The sequence below is a fragment of the Canis lupus genome, chromosome 23, assembly GCF_048164855.1.
Source record: "Canis lupus baileyi chromosome 23, mCanLup2.hap1, whole genome shotgun sequence".
Lineage (NCBI taxonomy): Eukaryota > Metazoa > Chordata > Mammalia > Carnivora > Canidae > Canis > Canis lupus.
This window is the reverse complement of record NC_132860.1, coordinates 27767457-27792447: the sequence shown is the minus strand read 5'-3', so window position 1 is coordinate 27792447 and position 24991 is coordinate 27767457. Positions and strand designations below refer to the sequence as shown.

At 37.1% G+C, this 24991-nt stretch overlaps 1 protein-coding gene and 1 long non-coding RNA gene across 7 annotated transcripts in view; one reads left to right on the top strand and one right to left on the bottom strand.

The window, feature by feature from the left end:
* The window catches only part of LOC140614991 (uncharacterized), a 57886-nt gene that overhangs the window by 8978 nt on the left and 23917 nt on the right, over positions 1-24991 (bottom strand). For 5 of the 6 annotated variants that reach the window (XR_012015676.1, XR_012015674.1, XR_012015677.1 and 2 more), the window contains one exon: positions 2909-3046. This is a non-coding gene — a long non-coding RNA (uncharacterized lncRNA). Of the gene's footprint in view, positions 1-2908; positions 3047-7518; positions 7566-8381; positions 10327-24991 lie in introns of all 6 variants that reach the window. The other variant, XR_012015678.1, reaches the window with a different exon arrangement.
* Positions 1-24991, top strand: part of PGM2L1 (phosphoglucomutase 2 like 1) — a 55118-nt gene that overhangs the window by 23725 nt on the left and 6402 nt on the right. The window contains exons 3-13 of the mRNA XM_072794556.1: positions 2894-3000; positions 3734-3818; positions 7840-7923; positions 14722-14915; positions 15747-15936; positions 16255-16352; positions 17052-17232; positions 19336-19429; positions 19914-20043; positions 20270-20459; positions 23391-23524. Of these exons, the coding sequence (XP_072650657.1) occupies positions 2894-3000; positions 3734-3818; positions 7840-7923; positions 14722-14915; positions 15747-15936; positions 16255-16352; positions 17052-17232; positions 19336-19429; positions 19914-20043; positions 20270-20459; positions 23391-23524 (1487 nt within the window). The remainder of the gene's footprint in view (positions 1-2893; positions 3001-3733; positions 3819-7839; positions 7924-14721; positions 14916-15746; positions 15937-16254; positions 16353-17051; positions 17233-19335; positions 19430-19913; positions 20044-20269; positions 20460-23390; positions 23525-24991) is intronic.

The window sequence follows — 24991 nt, the reverse complement described above, 5'->3', positions numbered from 1 at the left end:
CTGTCCCCTTACTTTTCCTCATCCAGAGATATATCAGCTTACTCTTTTTAATAAATTGGTTTCCTCATAAGCTTTCATTTTAAATGAAGATCCTTGACTTTACAAAAAGGGTTGGAGGAGTGTTTGAAAATCAGTTTCTGTGGAAGTGTAAATTTTTTACTGGACTTGAAATTCCATGTGTGAAATGGAAAAGCCTAATGGAATCTGATTCTTTTACCCTAACCCTTTTCAGGATCTAGGAATAGGGGTTTTAAGATACGATAAATTTTTATACCAGAGAATAATAGGAAGTTCTGTGAGATTTTAAGATAGCATCATCATTAGAAATAAATTAGTGAAACTAACCAATTAGTGGGCTAGGTTAAGCATGCGTGCATGCACACATACACATACACACACACTCATTGGGAGTGTAACTGGAGTACAGGAGTGCAAGAGCACCTGGCTCTGAGGGTCCTAAGTAGACCAGGTTTGGCCACTTGCCACTGACAAAATCCAAAGGCAGAGACAAGTGGTGGTGAAACAAGAAAGGAATTTATGAGGCCAACACTAGGAAGGCAGTGGACTTACCATCTCAAAGACTGTCTCCAAAGTGCTGAAAAATCTTCGAAGCTTATATAAGGAAAATGTGGGACAAAAGTAGGAGTATGTGCAGGTGGGCAGTAAAGATCAAACTGATTATTTTCTTGGGGTCACTCATGCAGGGTCTTGTTGACATTATTATTTGAGGGATAGGTAGTTTTGGTTCCGTCACAGGATGCTTTGCCAGCCAAGTCTTTTGCCTGATTTTAAGAGATAAGCTGGAAAGAAGAGCTTAATCAAATAGAGTATACAGACTGAGGCCAAAATGGAGGTAGTTGAAACCCTCTTTCAGAAGTTGGTTGGAAAGAATAATTATACTTGAAAGAGTCATGAAAAAAACAGGTTCAAAAGTCACTAGGGCCTCATTTGGCACTGCCACATTGTTTCTTAGCAGTGTCGCCATAGGGTAGGTCTTCAATAAATTAGAATAACATAGTTTTAGTTGAATGAATGGCCTTGGGCAGGTTGTTAAGTGGAGCTTCAATCTTACTGTCTCCTCTTTCTTTGAAGAGATGTTGAAAGATGGACAAAAATAGAAAAAATATCTACATTCCTTCCCTTTGAGGTCGTAAGGACTAAATGTGGCAACATTTGTGAAAGTGGTTTTAAACAACTATAACAATATAAAGTGTTATTTTTAGAGATGAAAGAACTTATTAAGGTTAGCAAATCATTCATAGGATAGTTAAATGGTTTTAGTTTATCACTGTGATGGTTTTTTTTTGTTTTGTTTTTTTAATTTTTATTTATTTATGATAGTCACACACAGAGAGAGAGAGAGAGAGGCAGAGACACAGGCAGAGGGAGAAGCAGGCTCCATGCATCGGGAGCCCGATGTGGGATTCGATCCCGGGTCTCCAGGATCGCGCCCTGGGCCAAAGGCAGGCGCCAAACCGCTGCGCCACCCAGGGATCCCTCACTGTGATGTTTTAAATATTAAATATTTCATTTCTTTTTTGGTCACCATTAACTGCAAATTTCCTAGTTCATGAAGTTTTCTTTCTGTGAGATTTTAAAACTAAGGAATTACTAATGGGATCAGCAATCTTAAGAAATGCTCTAATAGGGGGACGCCTGGGTGGCTAAGCGGTTGAGCGCCTGCCTTGGGCTCAGGGTATGATTCCAGATACAGAATCGCGTCCCACACTGGGCTCCATGTGGGAAGCCTTCTCCTCCCTCTGCCTGTGTCTCGGCTTCTCTCTCTCTCTCTGTGTCTCATGAATTTATAAAATAAAATCTTAAAGAAAAAAAAATGTTCTAATGGGGCATTGGCTGGCTCAGTCAGTAAAATGTGCAATTCTTTTCTTTTTTTTTTTTTTTTATTTGTTTATGATAGTCACAGAGAGAGAGAGGGAGAGAGAGAGAGAGAGAGAGGCAGAGACACAGGCAGAGGGAGAAGCAGGCTCCATGCACCGGGAACCCGACGTGGGATTTGATCCTGATGGCGCCCTGGGCCAAAGGCAGGCGCTAAACCGCTGCGCCACCCAGGGATCCCTAAAATGTGCAGTTCTTGATCTCTGGGCTGTGAGTTCCAAGCCCCATGTTGGGTGTAGAGATTACTTAAAATCTTTAAAAAGGTAAAGAAAGAAGAAAAAAAGAAAGAAAAGAAAAGAAAAGAAAAGAAGAAAGAAAAGTTCTTTTTCTTAGTATTTATTTATTCATGAGACACAGAGAGAGAGAGGCAGAGACACAGGCAGAGGGAGAAGCAGGCTCCATGCAGGGAGCCCGACATGGGACTGGATTCCGGGTCCCCAGGATCACGCCCCAGCCGAAGGCGGTGCTAAACCACTGAGCCACCCGGGCTGCCCAAGAAAGGTCCTAATGAAGGTTAATGTTGCTGATTAAAAATGTTTCTCAAAAAAAAAAAAAATGTTTCTCATAAGTAGCTCAAATCTTTTTGGTTGGCTTCAGTCTTATGATTTAGCAGAGCCTAAAATGATCAAGATTCTGTTCTCTGTAGCCTTAAGGCAAGAAACATTTTCTTTTGGTTCTTCTAACGATTTTTTTAAACATACTCACTCTCTGTCCCTTCTTTTTTCCCTAATGTTTTATATCATAATGGCTTTTATAGTTACATAATTGATATTTCTGTGATAGAAAATGTATCTGAAACTTGAGGAAATAAATGTTTGTCATCTCATATTTGAAGACTGAACAGTACTGTTCCCATACTGGTATATATGAGCATAAAGGCGGAAGCCAGTTTCCTATGAACCAGTAAGTGGCACACTACACATAAAAATAATAGATCTTAAGTTATGGAAAATGCAGGTATTAGTCGGAACTAATCTTTTGTGTTTATCTGCTTCAGGGAATGTACAAATACCTTGAAAGATGTTTCTCAGACTTCAAGCAGAGAGGCTTTGTTGTTGGGTATGACACCCGAGGTCAAGTAACTAGCAGCTGCAGCAGCCAGAGGTACAGTGTTAATTGTTTCAGAGATTAAGTTGGATTGGAGTAAAGCCTGAAAAAAAAATTAGGAGGATTTCTGAAATGGGAAACTGTCAAATAGAAATGTGATAACATGCTGATGTTTATTTTGGAGCTCAAATAGAAGCATTTTAAACCTTCTAGTATAACCTTTAGCTCTTACAGGCAGGATTAAAATTTTTAAATAGAGTTAGTATTTAGAATGACACCATCATAGCTTATGATTTTTATATTTTGGCAAAAACATTCAGTAGAAGTGATTATACAGCTTGTATTCTCTCATTATTCTCCTATTTAATTAGTTTTGGGGTATTTTCACACATAGATAATCATGAGATAGTGATACCTTTTTCAGGGGTTAATTAAGCATTTGTGTTTATCCAAGTCTCTTATTTCACTTTCCTCCATTCTTTCTTGCCTTTTTGGGGTTTTATTTCTTAGTAAAGGAGCCATCAAAAGATGAATGAGGAAAAAGGAAGAAATTAAAATATCAGTTCTATTTCTTATTAAGTTCCTTTTTAAAAAAATCTTACTTAATGTTTTTAAGTTGGAGCATGAAGCCTAAATAACCAGTGATTGTAAGAATTGGTTGTATTAGGCTACTATATATTCAGAATAATTACAATATGAAATATTTATGGAAGTTTGGGTTTTAAAATGTATGGTAAGCTAAAAACTAAGTGAAATCTCTCTCTCTCTCTCTCTCTCTCTCTTTTTTTAGACTTGCTAAACTCACTGCTGCAGTCTTACTGGCCAAAGATGTTCCTGTGTACCTTTTTTCAAGATATGTTCCTACACCTTTTGTAGTAAGTGTGCCATGTTATTGATTGTACAATTTGTTGCTCTTGAAAAGATTTCTTAATTCAACTGGAATTCACATCTTTGTCATGCTCGTAGTTCTCTATTAAGTGATATGAAGGACCAAAGAAGGAAAACAAATATTGCTCTGAGCTTATTTTCATTCAACAAGCATGTGCTGGCCCACCAAAGAATTTGATCTATAACAAGATAAGTCCACAGTAATGGTCTGATGTCTTAATACTCTTCTTTCAGAAACTGATTTATCAAGCAGATAAAAATGACTGAGGATAAATTTGAACACACTATTAACATGCTTGATCTGAGTGGGGGCGGTGTGTGAAAACCCTGTATTCAGTAATGGCAGGATATTCATTCTTACCAAGTAAGGCCACAAAGGAAATTTCAATAAATATCTGAGAACTGCTTATCAAGCCATGGTCCTGAACCCCAATGCAATGAGATTAGAGATAAGAAACTCACAATACTCCATATATTTGGAATTTTAAAAACATAGTTATAAATAATTCCTGGATTAAGGAAGATATCATAATAAAGATGAGAAACTATAAGCAGTCCTTGCTTTGCATTGGAGTACAGGACTATAAAGACAACTACAAGCTGAAACCATGTACAGTGATCCTTAATAAACAATAGAGGGGCACCTGGGTGGCTCAGTTAAGTGTCTGCCTTCAGCTCAGATTGTGATCTCAGGGTCCTGGGGTCAAGCCCCACCTCAGGCTCCCTGCTCAGCGGGGAGTCTGCTTTTCCCTCTACCTCTGCCTGCTGCTCCCCCTGCTTGTATTCTCTCTCTCTTTCTGTGTCAAACGAATAAATAAAATCTTTAAAAAAAAATGGAAAAATTACAACTGTTCTGTGAACTTTAAAATTTTTTGTCAAAACATTAATACCCTCTTCTTGGTTAAAAATGTATAAGGAAAAGAAAAAAATAGTAAAATTGATGGTTATTTTAGTACACTCTAATTAAAACATTAAAAACATTGATAATAAAATATTTTATTTCTTGGAAAAAATTTATCAAGAGTATGAACAGTACAGGGGCATCTGGCTGGCTCAGTTGGAAAAGCATGTGACTCTTGATCTTGGTGTCATGAGTTTGAGCCCCATGTTGGGTATAGAGATTACTTAGGTAGATAGACTGTGTGTCTAGATAGACAGATTTAGGTAACCTACTTGGTAGGTAGATAAAGAGTATGAACAGTACTTACTTTTTGTTGTATAACTTAATATGAGTGAGCATCCTTTCTATCTATGTCTTGGTGAATTATCATGTTCCTAATAAGTTTCGATCAGCTTCCCATATTTTATCTGTTGTGCTTTCAATATTGTGATTTTTCTCTGAGAGTTCCTTTAATGTGAGCTTTGTTTGCCAATATCACTTCCCCTGGGACATCTTCATCCTTTTCATCACAACCACATTCCTTTTATATCCATATGTTCACTAAATTCATCGGGTTGCATGTCTAGAGTCTCTTGAATGACAGCAATGTCAACATTCCTAACTGTTTTTTTCTATAATTCCATTTATGTTTGATTCAAATTTCCCTTCCATTGTTGTTACTTTGTTTCTTTGCTGCACTCTCATATTTATTGGCCAGGTCTTTCTTTCAGTTATTCATTTTTGTACCCTATCACATGGATTTATCACCAGGAGTTAAGGAGGCAACACAACTACATGCTTTGCTGTCTGTTGAGAGCTGATAACAGATGCACATATCACTGACAGACTTTAACATAGTGATATGATTGGTCATTGATCATGATAGAGTTCTTATATACATACTATTTGTAGACTGAGGAACTAGCAAGTTTACACTTGATGCAGTTTCTCACAGTTAATATACTATGGTGACTGAAATTTAAATGTGTTGTTAGGAGACTGTGTTGTTGTTGACCGTGTTGTTGGATGTTATTTAGCTAACATGGTACCAGAAATTCATGTATCTTGAACTGTGCAAAACAAGGACTACCTATATTTGAAACTAAGCCATAATAAAAATAATAAATAGCAATAAGTATGGAATATAACTAAAGCCCTACTTCAAGGGAAATATATAGACTTAATGAACATATCAGAAAAAGGGAAGATGAAAAAATAATGAGCTAAAACCCTTTAACTGAGTATGTTATAACCAAAATAGACTTAATCTAAATAAAGTAAAAGAAAGAGAGGAGTGAAGTTCTGAAGAAAAAATAAATTAAATAGAAAATTTTAAAAAACAGGGCATGAATAAAAGCAAAAGTTGACTCTCTGAAGAGATTAATAAAAATAGACCATCCTTTGTCAAGGATGCTCAAGAAAAAAAGAGATAGACAAATTAAAAGGGAGCATAATATATACAGTAGAGATTAAGAAAACTACAGTATTTTGAACATTACGCAAATAAATATGAAAGCTTAGATGAAATGGCCAGTTTCCTACAATAATTGATACATCAAAACTGATAAGAAATAGAAAACCTAGGGGCACCTGGGTGGCTCAGTTGGTTAAGCATCTGCCTATGGTTCAAGTCATGATATTGGGGTCCTGGGATTGAGCCCTACATCAGGCTCCCTGATCTGTGAGGAGTCTGCTTCTCCCTCTCCCTCTGCCTCTGCCCCTCATTCATGCTTGCTTGCTCTGTCTCTCAAATAAATAAACAAAATATTTTTAAAAATAAATAGAAAACCTGAAGAGCATAATGAAACTCAACTGGAATTTTTTTAAAAGATTTTATTTATTTATTTGAAAGAGAGAGAACAAGCAGTGGGGAGGGAGAGAGAGAGAGAATCAGACTCCCTGGCTGGATCCTAGGACACCTGGATCATGGCCCAAGCCAAAGGCAGATGCTTAACTAACTGAGCCACCCAGGTGTCCCTCAAATGGAATTTTTAAAAAATCTTTTCAAATTAAAAATGGCAGGTCCAGATTATTTTATAGGCAAGTTTTCTCAAATACTTGAGGAATAGATGATGTCTCTATAAAATATTCTAGTGATTAATTGGAAATATATTGAGTGGCTCAAAGAATGGCAGGAATCACTAAATAATGAACTCTAATGGATACAGAAAACAGGAAGGGTCCAGAAATCTAGACCATATCTGTAGGATTCTGCTATTTGGTTTGCCAGTTCCAACTACCTTCAATTCCTGTGTGTTGGCCTTCCTCTCTCATTACAAATAGATTTGCTCTAATATATATGGAAGATATTTTTGGTGGTCCCAGATTTACACCCTTTATCACCATGAGTCAAAAAGGCAATTTTCCTGAACTAGCTGCAGAAGAAACATCTTGGGGAAGGACACTGACCGGGCTTTTATGAGCCAGTCTCTGAATCATATCATCAGGCAAATAATTTACTCTGGTCAGACCTGGATCTTGTGTTCATATCCCTATGGCCAGGAGGAGAAGAATCAGATGTGATGGTAAAAGGGGTAGGGGGAACATCCTAGGCTGACAAACGATAGCTACTACAGAGAACAAAGGAAATCCAACCTGGGAATTAACTTGGGGAAGAAGATGATGAGTTGACCTATATATGTTATAAAGGTCATGGAGTATATGTAAATATCTTCACACTGGAAGTCAGTAGAGCTATGTTCTACCTGTGAATCTTCTCCCTTATGATTTTCTAATGTGTAAAATATGATAGATTAGATGATTCCTAAACTAACTTCCAACACTAACATTTTTAAGATTATACTCACCACTCATATTACCAGAGTCTGGCATATAGGAGGTGTTCATTAAATATCTGTTAAATGAACAAAATAATAAGAAAGGTTTATAGGACTAAGGAAAATTAGGCTAGGAGGAAAAAACCATTCAGTCTAACAATTAGGTAGCTATTGGTGACCTAACAGATGACTTTAGTTAGATCCCACTCAGTGTGGAGTTGATTGTTAGTTAAAGTTTTAGGCTATTTATGTCTTAATGTCTTCTCCCGCTATTTAATCAAGGTTATTCTTATGTCAAATGTGTAAGTACCTGGAAAGCAAAATGGAATTATGGTGTTACTGTTTTTTCAGCCATATGCAGTCCAGGAGCTCAAAGCAGTTGCAGGTGTGATGATTACTGCTTCTCATAACCGCAAAGAAGACAATGGATACAAGGTAAACCTTGGTCTCCTAATTTTTGCTTATTTCTTAGTCCTTAATTTAAATAATATGCACCAGGCAGCCTGGGTGGCTCAGCGGTTTAGCACCGCCTTCAGCCCAGGGTATGGTCCTGGAGACCCGGGATCGAGTCCTACGATGGGCTCCCTGCATGGAGCCTGCTTCTCCTTCTGCCTGTGTTTCTTTCTTTCTTTCTTTTTTTTTTTTTTTTCTGCCTGTGTTTCTGCCTCTCTCTCTCGGTGTCTCTCATGAATGAATAAATAAAATCTTTAAAAAAAAAGATGAAAATAAATAAATAAATAACATGCGCAGAGTATATTCTCATCACTGAGGAGCAGGCTTAGATGTTGGGGACAGGAAGATAAAAACATGAGGACCAGCTCTCTAAGAATGTGTTTCCCTGGTGACCCTTATTACTTCTCAATGTGTACAACTATGAGCCAGAGAAACAGTACCTTGATCTGATGCTCTTTTCCCTGCAGTCTTCTACTGGGACGTACCATTGGCCAAAGGATCCATGTGATGTATCGGTCTCCAGGGCAGAAAGCGGGGTGGGGAAGGGTAAAGAGTGGCAAACAGAGGATACAGCACAATATTGAGCCAGTGTTAGAGGCTCCTGGCTGATGAGTGCATGACTTTATATTTGTTTCTCTTCTTGTGTGGGAGGTACACTGAGCTCTTTTTTTTTTTTTAACTGGGGACAAGAAGATTTAATACTAATTTAAGATTTTGGTCCTGGTTAGCTAAATGAGTAGTGTTACCACGCACAGAGGCAGAGAAGAAGCATGATGAATTCAGTTTGGGACATACTAAATTTGAGGCATTTGTGGGTCAACCAGGTAGCAACATCCTGTAAGCAATGGGATATATAGATCTGTTGTTTGGGGGAGAAATCTAGGCTGAAGTTACAGATTTTGGGTCCATCATACATATTAGAACATGTAAGCATATTTGGAAGTCTTTTACTTGGATAAGTGGCTCAGAGATAGTATATAGTAAAAAAACAGGCCCAAAAGGGATCCCTAGGGAATATCAACTTTAAGAGAAGGGAGAAAGAAGAAGTGCTGGAGATATAGAAAGACCAGGAGAGATTAGTGCCATCAAAACCAAAGGGATAAGAAGAGAGTTGTAAGGAAAGAGAAGTCAACTGTCCAAGAGAGCTGAGACCCAGATCTCTCCTCTGAGCATCAGATCAGACTCCTAAATCCAGCGATGTACTTGATACCACTGGCATGTCTAACAGACATTTCAGAATTAGTGTCTCTAGAAGTCTTAATTCCCCCACAGCCTCTCACATACATGCCCAAATGTGTTCCTCCCCCATTCTTCCCTGTCTCTATAAATTGGCATTACCACCCACCCAAACAAAAACCAAAGATTATTCTTGATTACTCCTTTTCCTTAGCATCTAACATTTAAACTACTAACAGGTTTAACAGATTCTGCCTCTAAAATGTATGTTGAGGGATGCCTGGGTAGCTCAGCGGTTGGGCGTCTGCCTTCAGCTCAGGGCGTGATCCAGGGGTCCTGGGATCGAGTTCCACATCGGGCTCCCTGCAGGGAGTTTGCTTCTCCCTCTGCCTATGTCTCTGCCTGTCTCTCTCTCTCTCTCTCTCTCTCTCTCTCTGTGTCTCTCATGAATAAATAAATCTTTAAAAAAATAAAATAAAATGTATGTTGAATGTTTGCTTCTGCTCACTTCTTCTACCTCAACCATTCTAAAGCATTGTTATCCTCTGTCAGAGCTAGAGCATCCTAACTGCTCTCTTCCCTGCTCCCATTGTTCCCCCTAAAATCCATTTTCCACCAAGCAGCCAGATGATCTTTTAAAATATGAACAGATCATGTTACTTCCCTGCTTAAAATTCTCCAGTGACTTCTCACTCTCCAAATAAAATCCAAACTCTTTGGGGTTTACAGGACTGCCTCCTGCCTCATTTCATTCATTCCCCTCCTGTGCTCACTGCATTCTGGTCACACTGTCTCTTCTTTCTTCTCCTTTGTCCTCCATATACCAAACCCGTTCCCATCTCTGAGCCTTTGTAGATGGTCTTCCTTTGCTTTCATTGCTCTTCCTTAATCTTGCAGATTTGTTTATTTTCATCCTTCAGGTTCCTGCCCAGATGTTATTTCCTTGAAGAGATCTTCCCAGGCCTCCTTATCCAAAGTGGCTTCCCCCAATGACTTTCTCATCTTGTTTATTTCCTTCACAAATTTATCACCATCTCTGATTATCTGCTTACTTTAGGATGAATTGTTTCTTTTTCGACTTGTTTGACCTTCTCCAACCCCACTCCTCAGTACAAACTCATGGATGAAGGGACTTAGTCTTGTTTTGATATTCATTGCTGGCAAACATATTTGTCACATAAAGCCTCAAGGCCTTAAAGATTTTTTTTTCTTAAAATATAAGGTAAAAAGGATAAAAGTTAGTGTATAAAGTTAAATAGTAAAAAGTATCTCTCCCATTTCTCCCTCCTCCCACCCCATACCCCTTTTCAGAAGCAAATACTGTTTCTGGTATTAGTTTACCCCCAGTACATGTAATCACATATGTATTTGTCACTCCCACATTTTTTTTTCATAAGTGGTAGAGTACTATATGGAGTGTTCTGCACCTTGCTTTTTTCATGCAACAGCATGAAATAGTCTTAGAGATCATTCTCTCAATCAATCAATTGATAGGGAGATAGGTCTGCCTCATTCATCTTTAAAAATCTATATAAACGAATCCTGATTTATTTTTTTAAGATTTTATTTATTTAAAGAATACATGGTTATGGGGAGAGAGAGAGAATCTCAGGTAGACTCTGCACTGAGCGTGGAGCATGACATGGGGCTTGATCTCATGACTCTGAGATCATGGCCTGAGCTGAAATCAAGAGTTGAATGTTTAACCAACTGAGCCACCCAGGTTCCCCATAATCCTGATATATTTAACCAATCCTCTGTTGATGAACAGTTTGTTTCTGATCATCTGCTACTTATCAACAGTGCTACATAGAATATTATTCTACATATGTCTTCATCCATGTGTGCAAGTAGATTTATATAATCAGTATAGAATAGTAGTTAACACTATGGGTTGGGTTTAAAACCTGTCTGCCCCATTCAGAAGCTTTATTACCCTGTACAAGTTCATTTCCCTATGCTTTAGATTCCCCATCTGCAAACTAGGGAAAATAATAGAACCAAGGCCATAGAGTGAGAATAAGGATTAAAGGGATATTGCATGAAAAATGCCTAGTGCTCAATAAATTAGCTATTATACCTGCATTGTCCAACATGGTAGTCACTAGCCACCTGTGGCTATTGAACATTTAAAATATGACTAGTCTCGGGACACCTGGGTGATTCAGTGGTTGAGTGCTTATCTTCTGCCCAGGGTGTGATGATCCTGGAGTCCTGCATCGGGCTCCCTACATGGAGCCTACTCCTCCCTCTGCCTATGTCTCTGCCTCTCTCTGTGTCTCTCATGAATAAATAAAATCTTTTTAAAAATTAAAAATAAATAAAATAAAATATGAGTAGTCTGAACTGAGATGTGCTGAAAGTGTAAAATACACACCAGATTTCAAAGACTTAGTATGAAAAAGGAATGTACAATATTTCATTAATTTTGTATTGATTACATGTTAAAATGATAATATTTTGGATATATTGGGCTGTATGAAGTATATTACCATTAATCTTACCTGTTTCTTTTTGTCTTTCCCAATGTGGTTACTAGAAAATTTAAATTTATGTAAGTGGCTTGCATTTGTGGCGCACATATACTTCTGTGGCACTGTTGACTATAGAATAAATTTCTAGAAGTGAAACTTTTGAGTTAAAGACATATGAAAGAAAATTTATCATTCTGTATTCAAGGTGGTTGTACCAATTGATATTCTCACTAACGATGTATGAGAATCTTTATCCCATACCTTCCATATTATCATTTTGGTCTTTGCCAATCAGATCGATGAAAATGTTATGTTTAATCTGCACCTGTGTTATAACTAAGGTTGAGCATCTTTTCATTTATTTGCATGGTATTTTTTAAAGGTTTTATTTGAAAGAGAGAGAGAGAGAGAGAGAGCATGAGCAAGGAAAGGGGCAGAGAGAGAAGCAGACTCCCACTGAGCAGGGAGCCTGATGTAAGGCTCAATCCCTGGACTCCAGGATCATGACTTGAGTTGAAGGTAGACACCCAACCAACTGAGCCACCCAGCCATCCATATTTGCATGATATTTGTTTTCCCTTTCCTGAGAAGTATGTTGAAAGTTTTGTCCATTTTTCTCTTGGGCTGTTGCTCTTTTTCTTAGTGATTTTTGAGAACCCTTTATACATAAAAAGTGGCTCTTGGTTATCTGTTTTGCAGGTATTTTCCCCCCATGTTATCATTTGACTTTGACTTTATTTATATTTTTCCAATCATAGTATCATGATATGTTTTCCATTTGGGAAAAAAGTTATTTTGGCATTTTTATTGGTATCATATCTCATTTGTAGATTACTCTAAGAAGCCTCAATATTTTTATATTACTTATTGAGTCTCTTTATTCATGAATAGTATATATCTTTCTATTCTTTCAAAACTTCTATTATATACTCTAGTAACATTTTAAATATTTTTTTAATATTTAAAGCAGACTCCCTGCTGAGCAAAGAGCCTGATGCGGGGCTCAATTCCAGGACCCTGGGATCATGACCTGAGCCAAAGGCAGACGCTTAACTGACTGAACCACCCAGGCATCCTGTCCTTTTCATATATTTTTGAAAGATTTTATTTATTTTACAGAGAGAGAGAGCACAAGCAAGGGGAATAGGAGAGGGCGAAGCAGGCTCCCTGCTCAGCCCTATGCTGGGCTCCATGCCAGGATCCTGGGATCATAACCTGAGCTGAAGGCAGACACTTAACCAACTGAGGCACCCATGCACCTCCCCTTCATATTTCTTTTAAAGTTTATTCATGGGTATATTTTGTTGCATGGATTTTTCTTTTATTATATCAGATTGGGATACTTTCTGCAATAGGTTCAGAAAATCCACAAAAATGGTTAAGCTGATAGGAATTTATTTGTCACAAATAAAGTAAAGTCCACAGGTAGGTGGCTGCTAGCAGGGTTCTGTAGCTCAGTGTTGTTGGGCCTGGCATCTCTGCAGGGTTTTTTTTGGCCTTTCCTTCAAGTGTAAACCTCATATAATGGTTGTACCTCTAGGCATCACATCCATATACAAAGCAAGAAGAAATGAGCAAGGAGAAAGGCTAGAAGTTCTTTCTCATGTTTTATAAATTTTCATGGTAAATTTATAAATTTCATTTATAAGTTTTCCTGAAGGAACCTATGGATAGAATTTTTTTTTTTTTTTTTTTTTTGTGGCTTGGAATGTGGGAGCATCACTCGGAGCAGTGAAAGAAAATTTATCATTCTGTATTCAAGGTGGTTGTACCAATTGATAATCTCACTAACAATGTATGAGGATCTTTATCCTATACCTTCCATATTATCATTTTGGTCTTTGCCAATCAGATCGATGAAAATGTTATGTTTAATCTGCACCTGTGTTATAACTAAGGTTTAGCAGTGATTTAAAAATTTAAATTTTTAAATTTCTACAGGAACTAGAAGTTTCACTTACTGGGAGCAATTTCTGTGTTAACTGAGACCTCAGATTTGAAAGTTTGTAAAAACCTGTTGAATAGACATGCTTCCTTACACCTTTCTATACTAGTGGGCAGAACTTCTATTCTGTATTTCTACTGAAAGGGGGAACATCTTCAGGTCTCCAATTTCCTACCTTCTACATGGCATTGCAACCCAAAAACCGGAGAAGTGGACAGTTCCCAAACCCTAGGCAGTCACAGCATCAGCTCACAGCCTTAAATCACTTTGGTTTTCTTTTTTTCCCATTGCCTGAAGTTTTCCCTTTTCTTATGAACTAAGCTATGCATTTTAGGTAATGTTTTTCTGACATTAGCTCACATTTTAAGGTGTCTATAGAATGAGAATTTTTAGGTCATCTAGTCTACTATCTTGTTTGGCACAGAGCTTAGTACGTAGTCCATATATGTATTCTTCTTTCCTTCATTCAGGATGCAAAAGAGGGTAGTCCTGTCACATATATGGTTGAAGTCAGTATAGATATTCTCTAAGCAGAGTCCCTTCTAACTTTGAGATCCTATGAATTATAGAAATACATTTTCTTGCTTTTTTTTGTTAACTGTTCCTAATGTCTTATTGATCAAGCTACTTGGCAAACTGACGGTTTAATGAAATGTATTTTCATTCATTAAGTGCTGAAAATACATATACCAAAATGTATATGTAATAATTAACATGCTAATTATCCTTCCTGATATAGACTTTCTCTGCTGTGACATATACTTTTAACTGAGAAATAATTTCTTCTTTATCACAGAACTCCTTTATCATGCTAAGATTTCTTAGTATCAAATTTTATAGATATCCCATGATTTCTTAGATTATCTTCAGTATATAGTTATAGATCTATGAGTGGATTCTATGGTATATACATATTAATATGTTGTCATAATGATACCCAGATTATATTTTACTTGTATTGTTATTAAAGTAGACTTCTAAAAGTGAAAATAATACATGATCATTTTATTGAAGAGTCCCTGTGGGATCATCATCAACATCCTTTGGTATAAAGTTAGTCCCATGTTGACATTTTCTACTTAATTAATTTGGGAAGCTTCTTTATAAAGCCAAATATCCCTACTGTAGCTAAAAATATCTGGCCAACATTTCCAGTATTTATAGTCGTATTTACCTGTCATCTAGGTTTATTGGGAAACTGGTGCTCAGATCACATCTCCTCACGATAAAGAAATTCTGAAATGTATAGAAGAATGTGTGGAACCTTGGAATGGTTCCTGGAATGATAATTTAGTGGATACCAGCCCACTGAAGAGAGATCCTCTACAGGACATTTGCAGAAGATACATGGAAGATCTTAAAAAGATCTGTTTTCACAGGTATCCAAAAGGGAATATAGGATAGCATTACCATTTAATAAGATTGATGAATAAAGTAAAGAAATAGGGATAAAAATATGTTGGCTATTCATTATATTAAAAGTATAGCTAAATAGTACTAGTCATCATATTTAAAAGGTGGAAATAACCCAAATATCTATCAACTGATAAATGGATAAACTGTGGTATATCTATACAATGAAATATTATTCAGCTGTAAAAAGAAATACTGATACATACCACACATGGATAAACTTTGGAAACATGCTAGGTGAAAGAAGCCAGTCACAAAGGACCACAGAATGTATGATTCTGTTTGTATAAAATGTCCAGAGAAGGCAAATCAATAGAGAGATAGAAACAGACAGAGGGTATATTAGTGATTGCCTATCACTAGGAGGAATGGGAGTGTTGGGGGTGGTGGCTCTGGGTACAGAGTTTCTTTCAGGGGTAATGAGAATGTTCTAAAATTGATTATGGTAATGGTTGAATCTGTGAATATAGTAAAAGCCATTGAATTGTATACTTTAAGTAAATGAATTGTATAGTGTATTAATTACTTCTTAATAAAGCTATTAAAAATTATAGCTAAACATGTGTTTTCTTTATATGAGATTAGGAAATTTTCTCTAAAATTTGATTTTGCCTTATTTCCACATTTCCTTAACTATTCTATAAATAGCTAACACTATTGCTGGAAAGCATCCTGGCATGCTGAGTGTATTTTCTTTATCCTAAAAAATAGATTTTAACTTCCTCCCTAGCTAATTTTAATTATATCACAAGTACCACATTTTATGATTTTGATTGAATAATTCTTTTCCTTTATAGGGAATTAAACTCAAAGACTACCTTGAAATTCGTACATACATCTTTTCATGGAGTCGGACATGACTATGTGCAGCTGGCTTTTCAAGTGTTTGGTTTTAAGCCTCCAATTCCAGTACCAGAACAAAAAGATCCTGATCCAGACTTTTCTACTGTTAAATGTCCAAATCCTGAAGAAGGAGAATCTGTGCTGGTATTTTTTTTCTTTATTTAAATTATTATTAGTGCATTAAACTTCATCAATAGACAGAACTTATTGACAATGCAAAGATTACTTAGAAAGGCAGAAACCACTTTAGTTTACATAATTTAAATTATATTTGAGCCAAATATTCTGTTTTATTTGAAATCTCACTGGTGAATATCCCTACTTCTAGGCTTCTTTTAAATTTAGCCAAACTCTATTTCTTCTAAAATTTATGTCAACTAACATAGTGCCTATACATTTAGGAATATTAACACTGAATTTAATATCTGGAATACAATCTGGTGATCTGGCTCACTGTTTCAGGAACTTTCTTTGAGACTGGCAGAGAAAGAACATGCCCGCGTAGTGCTAGCCACAGATCCTGATGCAGATCGACTAGCAGTGGCAGAACTTCAGGAGAAGTAAGTAAACCTGGCACTTAAATAAAATCTTAAATTTTGAAAAACTGTCTTTAATATTGAGTCTTACAGATTCATTTGAAACAATAAAAAATAAGAAAACAAATTTCCTGTAAGTCCATTATCCAAAGATAACCCCCGGAGGTTGGCATTTTGACATTTCCTTCCTGTTTTTTCTACTCAGACATTTAAAATCTACTTGTTTTTATAAAATTGTTATCATATTACATACATTTTTCATATCTTGATTGTCTTCCACTTAATATTATACTGTGGGCACTTTTTTCAGTACTTGAATATTGTTTAAAATATTACTTTTTAAAATGGTATAATATCCCAACAGATTGCTTTACCAATATTAATCATTTTCTAATCTTGGTCCTTGGGATTGCTGTGTATTTTTGCCAATATAATGTTGTGACAGATATCCTTACATAGACAGGACATCATATAACTTTTTTCACGTTTGGTAGGAGAATTAAAGTTATAGTGTAATAATTTTTTAACAGGCACAGCTGCCCTTTCTACCCTAAGTTCACCCACTGGTGAGCTAGAAATAAGTACTAAATATTTTCTCAGAAATCTCATATACTAGTTTTTGGATTTTCCTATGTGAAAGATGGTAATTTGTGTATCTTAGGGTCAAGAAATTTTAGTGAGAAGGTATAAAAGTCTTGACTTGAATTTTCATTCTCTCTACAGTGGTCATTGGAAAGTTTTCACAGGGAATGAATTGGCAGCTTTGTTTGGGTGGTGGATGTTTGATTGCTGGAAGAAAAATAAATCAAGAAATGCTGATGTGAAGAACGTTTATATGTTAGCCACCACAGTCTCTTCCAAAATTTTGAAGGCAATTGCACTTAAAGAAGGATTTCATTTTGAAGTAAGAACAGATAACATCTGTGTGCTACTTTTCTAAATCGATTTCTATACATCAAAGCCATCTTCCCACCAAAACTGACTTGATTTGATTTATAGTCCCGCCTTTTTTTTCTAATTCTGTTAACACTTGCTTAATCTCTTGATGATTTAGACACCTTGAGCCACGTCCATCCAGTATGTGAATTTCTGGAACTAAGATAAGATATTCTTTAAAAATTGCACTAAAACTTATTCCATACAACAAAATCTGGTTTTTATACTGAGAAAACCAGTGACTTCATCAGTAATATAAACTCCATTCCAAAAAAATTGTAGGTATCATTGGCCATTGTTTAGGCTCTTCAAATTCAGTCTTCAGAAACTTAGTCTTCTAAATTGTAAATTAAGACCCAATGTTCGACACCCAAGAAACAAATAACTCTCTCTCAGCACAGATCATTAACCTTTGTAAGCCTTTGGCAGTTAGGCTAACAATTTTTATAGCTTCTGGGACTGATGCCAATTAAATTGCTTTTCCTCTGCCATCTTTGCCAAATATCAGTGCAGATGTCACCTCTGATCACTTTTTTTGAGCCATAGCCAAGCTACGCCTCTTAATACTGATTGGATGAATAAAAGAAAATTATACCTGTTTTAATGAAATAAAACTTTCAATTTCAGGCTTTTAGAAAAAATACAAACAAAGGGGCACCTGCGTGGTTCAGCTGGTAAAGTGTCCAACTCTTGATCTCAGCTCAGGTCTCGATCTCACAATCATGAGTTCAAGCTCTACATTGGGCTCCATATTGGGCATGGAGCCTACTTAAAAAAATAATAATAATACAAATAGCAAAAGAGAAGAAATTGAAAAATGTATTCAAGCCTAAGATTCTGAATGACAGTAATGTTAACATTTTTCTCGTTAATACCTATGGCAAGAAAAATGCATAACGAGCACAAAAGAGAAACAAAAACATGATTCTGAAGACCAGTATTATAAATTTGGTTACTTGTGTTTGTTGTTGGTTCTGTGGAGGGCAGCAGCGGTTTTGGTTTTTAGTTTTTCCCACTGAGGAAGTAGAGAGGTGAAGTGGGAATCCTAAGTTAGTAATGGTGAGCTCTAGAATCAGTCTATATCACATGCTCTTTCTATTGACTCTAAAACAGTTCATGTCCTTAAAGTGAACAGTAACTCACAGATGAAAAGTCCCCAAATCTAATTACCAAAGAAGGGCTTAGTAACTTTCTTGGTTTTATTTAGGCCTTGGTATTGCAGTAAGGAACACTTGGTTCAAGCATACGCTGTGCATCATTAAAAAGCATTGTGGCCTTTGATTACTCAGGAAACTGAGTAACCAATCGATCGATTACTCAGGAAACTAAATCACAACTTTAATAGGTGCTCTCGTTTTAGTACTTATAATACAGCCCAAAGGCCAGTTTCTGAGAAGCAGTGTCATTAAATGCTCGCTCCATCTCTTACATACAGCATAATCTTGGGCAAATTCACTAAGTCTCTGAGCTTCTGTTTCAGCAACAGAGTTTTTGTAATCATTAAAAAAGGCAATGATAGGGCACCTGGGTGGCTCTGTCAGTTAAGCAACTGACTCTTGATTTCAGCTCAGGTCACGATCTCAGGGTTCTAGGATCCAGCCCCACATAGGGCTCCCTACTCAGTGGGCAGCCTGCTTTTCCCTCTCCTGCTCCCCTCTGCTTGTGCTCACTCTCTCTCTCTCTGTGTGTCTAATAAATTTTTAAAATCTTAAAAAAAAAAAAAACCACCAAAAAACCCCCAATGATATAAAGCGGCTATTAATAGTGCTTGGTAAATAGTAGATGATTATAATATATGTGTGTATTAATGTTACTATGTAACTATATTGATCACCACTTACAAATGTTGGATTATAGTTGGTGTAAATCACTTCTTTCTATGTTCAATAAATAGTGGGTTATCACTCATGGCAATATGAATCCAAGCACTTCCTGGCTATGTGCTTACCACTGTATAAATCTGTGTGGACTAAAAACTGTAAGAGAAGATCTCTAGGAGAGTGTTACCTGCACTTAGCAATAGGCCTTTATGAGGAATCACTTAACTAGAGTGGCCTTCACTGCATTTCAGGAAACATTACCAGGTTTTAAATGGATTGGAAGTCGGATAAAAGACCTCCTGGCAAATGGAAAAGAAGTCCTTTTTGCATTTGAGGAGTCAATTGGTATGTAGTAAATATTAAAATCCTTGAAATTTGAATGAGAGCAATTTTTTTAAATGTAGTAATTCTATGGAGAGGAATTTTTGTCTTCTGGTTTTGCATTTTGAATTATAAAAACCACAGAGAACTGATCATGGCAGGGGTGGGGGAGACCCTTAAAAGTTCCCTAACTATCTTCAGTATCAGTGGGTTTCATCCATTTGTAGGCTCTTAAATCCACTGGTTCTGTAAATGAAAACTATTGAAATTATTATAGGCTTAAGTTTTCCCCTTTTTAAAAAATGTGTTTTGGGGCAGCCCCTGTGGCTGAGCGGTTTAGTGCCCCCTTCAGCCCAGGGCGTGATCCTGGAGACCCAGGATGGAGTCCCACGCCAGGCTCCTGCATGGAGCCTGCTTCTCCCTCTGTCTCTGCCTCTCTCTCTGTATGTGTGTCTCTCTCATGAATAAATAAATAAAATCTTTTTAAAAAATGTGTTTTAATTCTTAGGTTTTCTGTGTGGCACTTCGGTTTTGGATAAAGATGGGGTGAGTGCAGCTGTAGTTGCTGCCGAGATGGCAGCTTACCTGGAAACCAAGAATATAACATTGAAACAGCAACTGATCAAGGTTTATGAAAAGTAAGTTCTATTTTTATGAATTTATCATTTCAATTGCCAAATTTCTCATTTTTTTGGTCCTGCTTTTAGCTTTCTAAATTTGATTTTGAAAATAGTCCTTTTTAAAAAGTTCTAAAACTGAACTAAAGACATGCACTTTCCAAATAATACTAGAATAATTATCTTTGAATATATACTTTTCTCAAGTTATCTAAAATCTGATTTTAACACTTAAATCTTTGTGCAGGTATGGTTATCATATTTCAAAAACTTCATATTTCTTGTGTTATGATCCAACCACCATCAAAAGTATATTTGAAAGGCTTCGCAATTTTGATTCTCCAAAAGAATATCCAAAGTTCTGTGGGTCATTTGCTATATTGTATATAAGGGATGTTACCACTGGCTATGACAGCAGCCAGCCTAATAAAAAATCAGTAAGTACTTTTTTTTTTTTTTTACTTTCTTAACATTTGTAGTGCTTTGTACTATTGTAAAATAGTGGAAGTTCAAGCCTGTGAATGTCTTGAAACTATGATCCGTTTTTTTTTTTTTTTTCCAGAGCAGTTGTAATCCCATTAACAGGCTCCCTGCCTCTGATCTTGTCCTCCTCTCTCTCCAAGTGTGTGCTCCTCCCTGGGGAGGGAGATGCAAAAGAGAATTAGACAAAAAGAGAACCAGATGGAGAGAGGGAAGATGTGTGAGGTTGAAAATAAAGTCCAAAAGCCTGTTCTTTCAAAGCTCACCATTTCGCCTTCCTCTTTGCAACTTCTCGTTTCGTCCCTATATCTGCAGCCAAATAGAACAACTTACAGTTTCTTATATGCATACATTGTTATTTTAAAATTATGTATTTTGGTGCACCTGGGTGACTCAGTTGGTTAAGCATTTCCCTTTGGCTCAGGTCATGATCTCAGAGTCCTGGGATGGAGCCCCACATCAGGCTCCCTGCTCAGCAGGGACCCTGCTTCTCCCTCTTCTTCCCCATCCCCTGTGCTCTCTTTTGTTATCTCTCTCTCTCTCTCTCTCAAGAAAAATAAATACAATCTTTTTTTTAAATGAAAATAAAAATTTCTGTGTTTTTGCTCAAGCTATTTCCTCCATCTGCCTCTCCTTCCTACTGCTGCAGGTCCACACCTTAGTCCTTATTTAAGACTTCAGGCAGGGACACCTGGGTGGCTCAGTGGTTGAACATCTGCCTTTGGCTCAGGTTGTGATCCTGGGATAGAGTCCCATATCAGCCTCCCCACAAGGAGTCTGCTTCTCCCTCTGCCTGCCTCTCTCTGTGTGTGTCTCTCATGAATTAAAAAAAAAAAAATCTTAAAAAAAAAAGACTTCAGGTAGATGTCACCTGTTCCACATACCTTCTAGATCCCATAATTAGATCTCTTTCTCCTGTGATTTCATTATACATTGTGCCTTTCTCTTGTTACTTATCACTTTCTATCTTATGTTGTCAGTGTGCTGTACCTGGCAGATCCATTTCTTTTTTTTTTTAAGATTTTATTTATTTATTCATGAGAGACAGAGAGAGAGAGAGAGAGAGGCAGAGACACAGGCAGAGGGAGAAGCATGTAGGGAGTCTGATGTGGGACTCGATCCCGGGACTCCAGGATCACACCCTGGTCTGAAGGCAGGTGCTAAACCACTGAGCCACCCAGGGATTCCACAGGCAGATCCATTTCTGACATACCTCTATACCTGTCAAAGCTCCTGCCTACATGGTAGGTGCTCAACAACTATTTAAATGCCATAAATTGCTGATCATATGTATTTGGTTATTGTGAATGATTATTAGCCTTAATTTCCATTTATAATGTCCTGCTGTTGTCTCAGGATGCCAGGGGCATGATATATTTTGGGAAATCTGCAACTTCTTGTGGAGAATACAACTCCTATTCCTTTTGTGTCTATTCACTAGCAGTAGTGATGGAGAGAGTTGGACAATGTTGAATTAAATAAAGAATAGAATAGATAGGACTTGCTAGTTGATGCTCTGTGAGTGAAAAAGAGGTCAGGAAGGTCTCAGTCTTAAGCAAGTGGTGTGTAGTAGTACCACTAACTGAGAAAGAGGTTTCAAAGAGAGGACCAGGCTCAGGACACCTGATGAAAGGTACCACCTCTGTCCTAGTACAACCCCCCCAGTTCCCCCGAAAAAAGTTTCACAGACTGATCTGTAGTCCAGGAAGAGTATTAATCTATATGTTCAACATCAGTAAAGCTTTGATGCCTTTTTTATTTATTTTTTAAATTGTTTTCCTTTTTTAACTTTTACGTTAAAAGTATAAAATTTTTTGTACCCCAGGGGATAATTTTGCCCATCCTCTAAGGTATGCTCACTCTGTTTTGGAGACTATTGATAAACTGTCTGTGAAAGTGCTTCAATATTGTAAAGCCCTTTGCAACCGTAGAGGCAGTTTGGACTTTGATACAGATAGACCTGGCTTCAACTTCTTGCTCTGCCACATTAGTTGATGACCTTAACTAGGCCATTTACTCTTTTTGAGCCATGTCAGTAAATTGGCAGTTATATATACTCTGGAAGATTATTGTTGAGGCCTGGAGATGGTGTGTGTAAGGTATATATCCCAATGCCTGTACTATTATGAATGTTCAGTAAAATGGTATATTTATGAGTTATTGTGTATGTAATCCTGTAATCCTTTATATTTTATAATTTAAAAAATTTTAAACATTTTATTTATTTATTTGTGAGAGACATAGAGAGAGAGGCAGAGATATAGGCAGAGGGGAAAGCAGGCTCCTCGCAGGGAGCCTGATGCAGGACTCGCATCCAGGACCCCAGGATCACGACCTGAGCCAAAGGCAGATGCTCAAGCACTGAGCAGCCCAGGTGCCCCTTTAAAAGGATTTTTTTTTTTTAAAGATTTTATTTACTTCTTCATGAGAGACACAGAGAGAGAGAGGCAGAGACACAGGTAGAGGGAGAAGCAGGCTCCATGCCAGGAGCCCGATATGGGTCTCCAGGATCACGCCCTGAGCCGAAGGCAGGCGCCAAACCGCTGAGCCACCCAGGGATCCCCCTAAAAAGATTTTTTAATTGTAAAAGACACATAACATAAAATCTACCACCACTATCTTTAAGCACACAGTCCAGCAGTGTTAACTCTATCTACGTTGTTGTGCAGCAGATGTCCAGAAATTGCTCACCTGCTGAACTGAACTCTATACCCATTAAACAACTCCTCATTTCCCCCTTCCCCCACCTCTTGCCAGCAGGCCTTCTACTTCCTGTTTCTATGAATTTGACTCCTTTAGATGCCTCGTGTGAGTACAATATATTTTACAATGCTTGAAAATGAAAAAGGTACCAAGTGTAACTGAGCTGTTGTTAACATTGTGCATAGGTGCTGCCTGTGAGTAAAAACAGCCAAATGATTACATTTACTTTTCAAAATGGCTGTGTTGCTACTCTTCGGACAAGCGGGACAGAACCAAAGATAAAGTATTATGCGGAGATGTGTGCATCACCTGAGCAAAGGTGAGAATGAACTTTTTAAATATATATACATACATATATATTTAGATTTACATGTATTTATTTATATAGGTTCTATTGAAATAAAATTCACATACTGTACAGTTTACCCATTCAAAGTGGACAATTCAGTGGGTTTTAGTATATTCAGAGTTGTGCAAACGTCACTACAATCAAAATTTTTTTTTTACTACATCAATTTCAGAAGATTTTCATTACCTCACAAAGAAACCCCATACCCATTAGCAATCACTTGCCATCCACCCTCCTTCTTAGCCCTAGGCAACCACCAATCTACCATCTGTCATTATAGACTTGCTTATTGTGGAGATTTCATATAAATGGAATAATGAAATATATATGGCCCTTTGTGACTATCATCTTTTTCTTAGCGTAATGTTTTCAAGGTTCATCTGTATTATAACATGAATCAGCACTTTGTTTCTTTTCTTTTTTTTAATTGTTTTCTTGGCCTATATATTCTGTTGTATGTAACACTTTTTTTATCCATTTATCAGGTGGTGGACGCGTGGGTTATTTCCGCGTTTTAACTATTATGAATAACAGTGCTACAAACATTTGTGCACAACTTTTTGTGTGGACAGGTTTTCATTTCATTTGGGTCTATATGTAGGTATAGAATTGCTGGGTCATATGGAAATTCTATGCTTAACATTTGGAGGAACTGCCACACTATTTTCCAAAGCAACTGGACCACATGGGAATTGAATTAAAAAACATTTTTTTTAAAGATTTACTTATTCATGAGAGATACAGAGAGAGGCAGAGACAAGAGAAGCAGGCTCCATGCAAGGAGCCCGATATGGGACTCGATCCCGAGACTCTGGGATCACACCCTGAGCCAAAGGCAGACGCCCAACCGCTTAGCCACCCAGGTGTCCCTGAATTTTAAAATTTTAGCGAATTTTTATTACTGGGAAGGCTCTGTGACTATTACCTATTATATAATGAACATAAAGCAATGATTAGGGCAGCCCCGGCGGCTCAGCAGTTTAGCGCCACCTTTGGGCCAGGGCCTCATACTGGACACCCAGGATCGAGTCCCACGTCGGGCTCCCTGCATGGAGCCTGCTTCTCCCTCTGCCTGTGTCTCTGCCTCTCTCTTTCTGTGTCTCTCATGAATAAATAGATAAAATCTTTTAAAAAATAATCAAATAATTTTTATTGTCAGATATTCATTTTTATATTAATATGCTTTGACTTAATCTGTCCAGTTTATTTCCTTTAAAGAGCATGAATTGTCACTAAATTGATTTAATAAACATATTCAGTGGCCATTTAAACTTATTAAAAGTAGTACCTCCTATAATGTTGTCACTGATCAGTATATTTTTGACAAAGTGGTTTCTTGGAATTGCCTTCAGAGTCCAAGGTATATTATTTTGTATGTCCCTAAATCTTTGCATTTAACAGTAGATTTTATTTCCTTTGGGGGCAAAAAAAAAGACG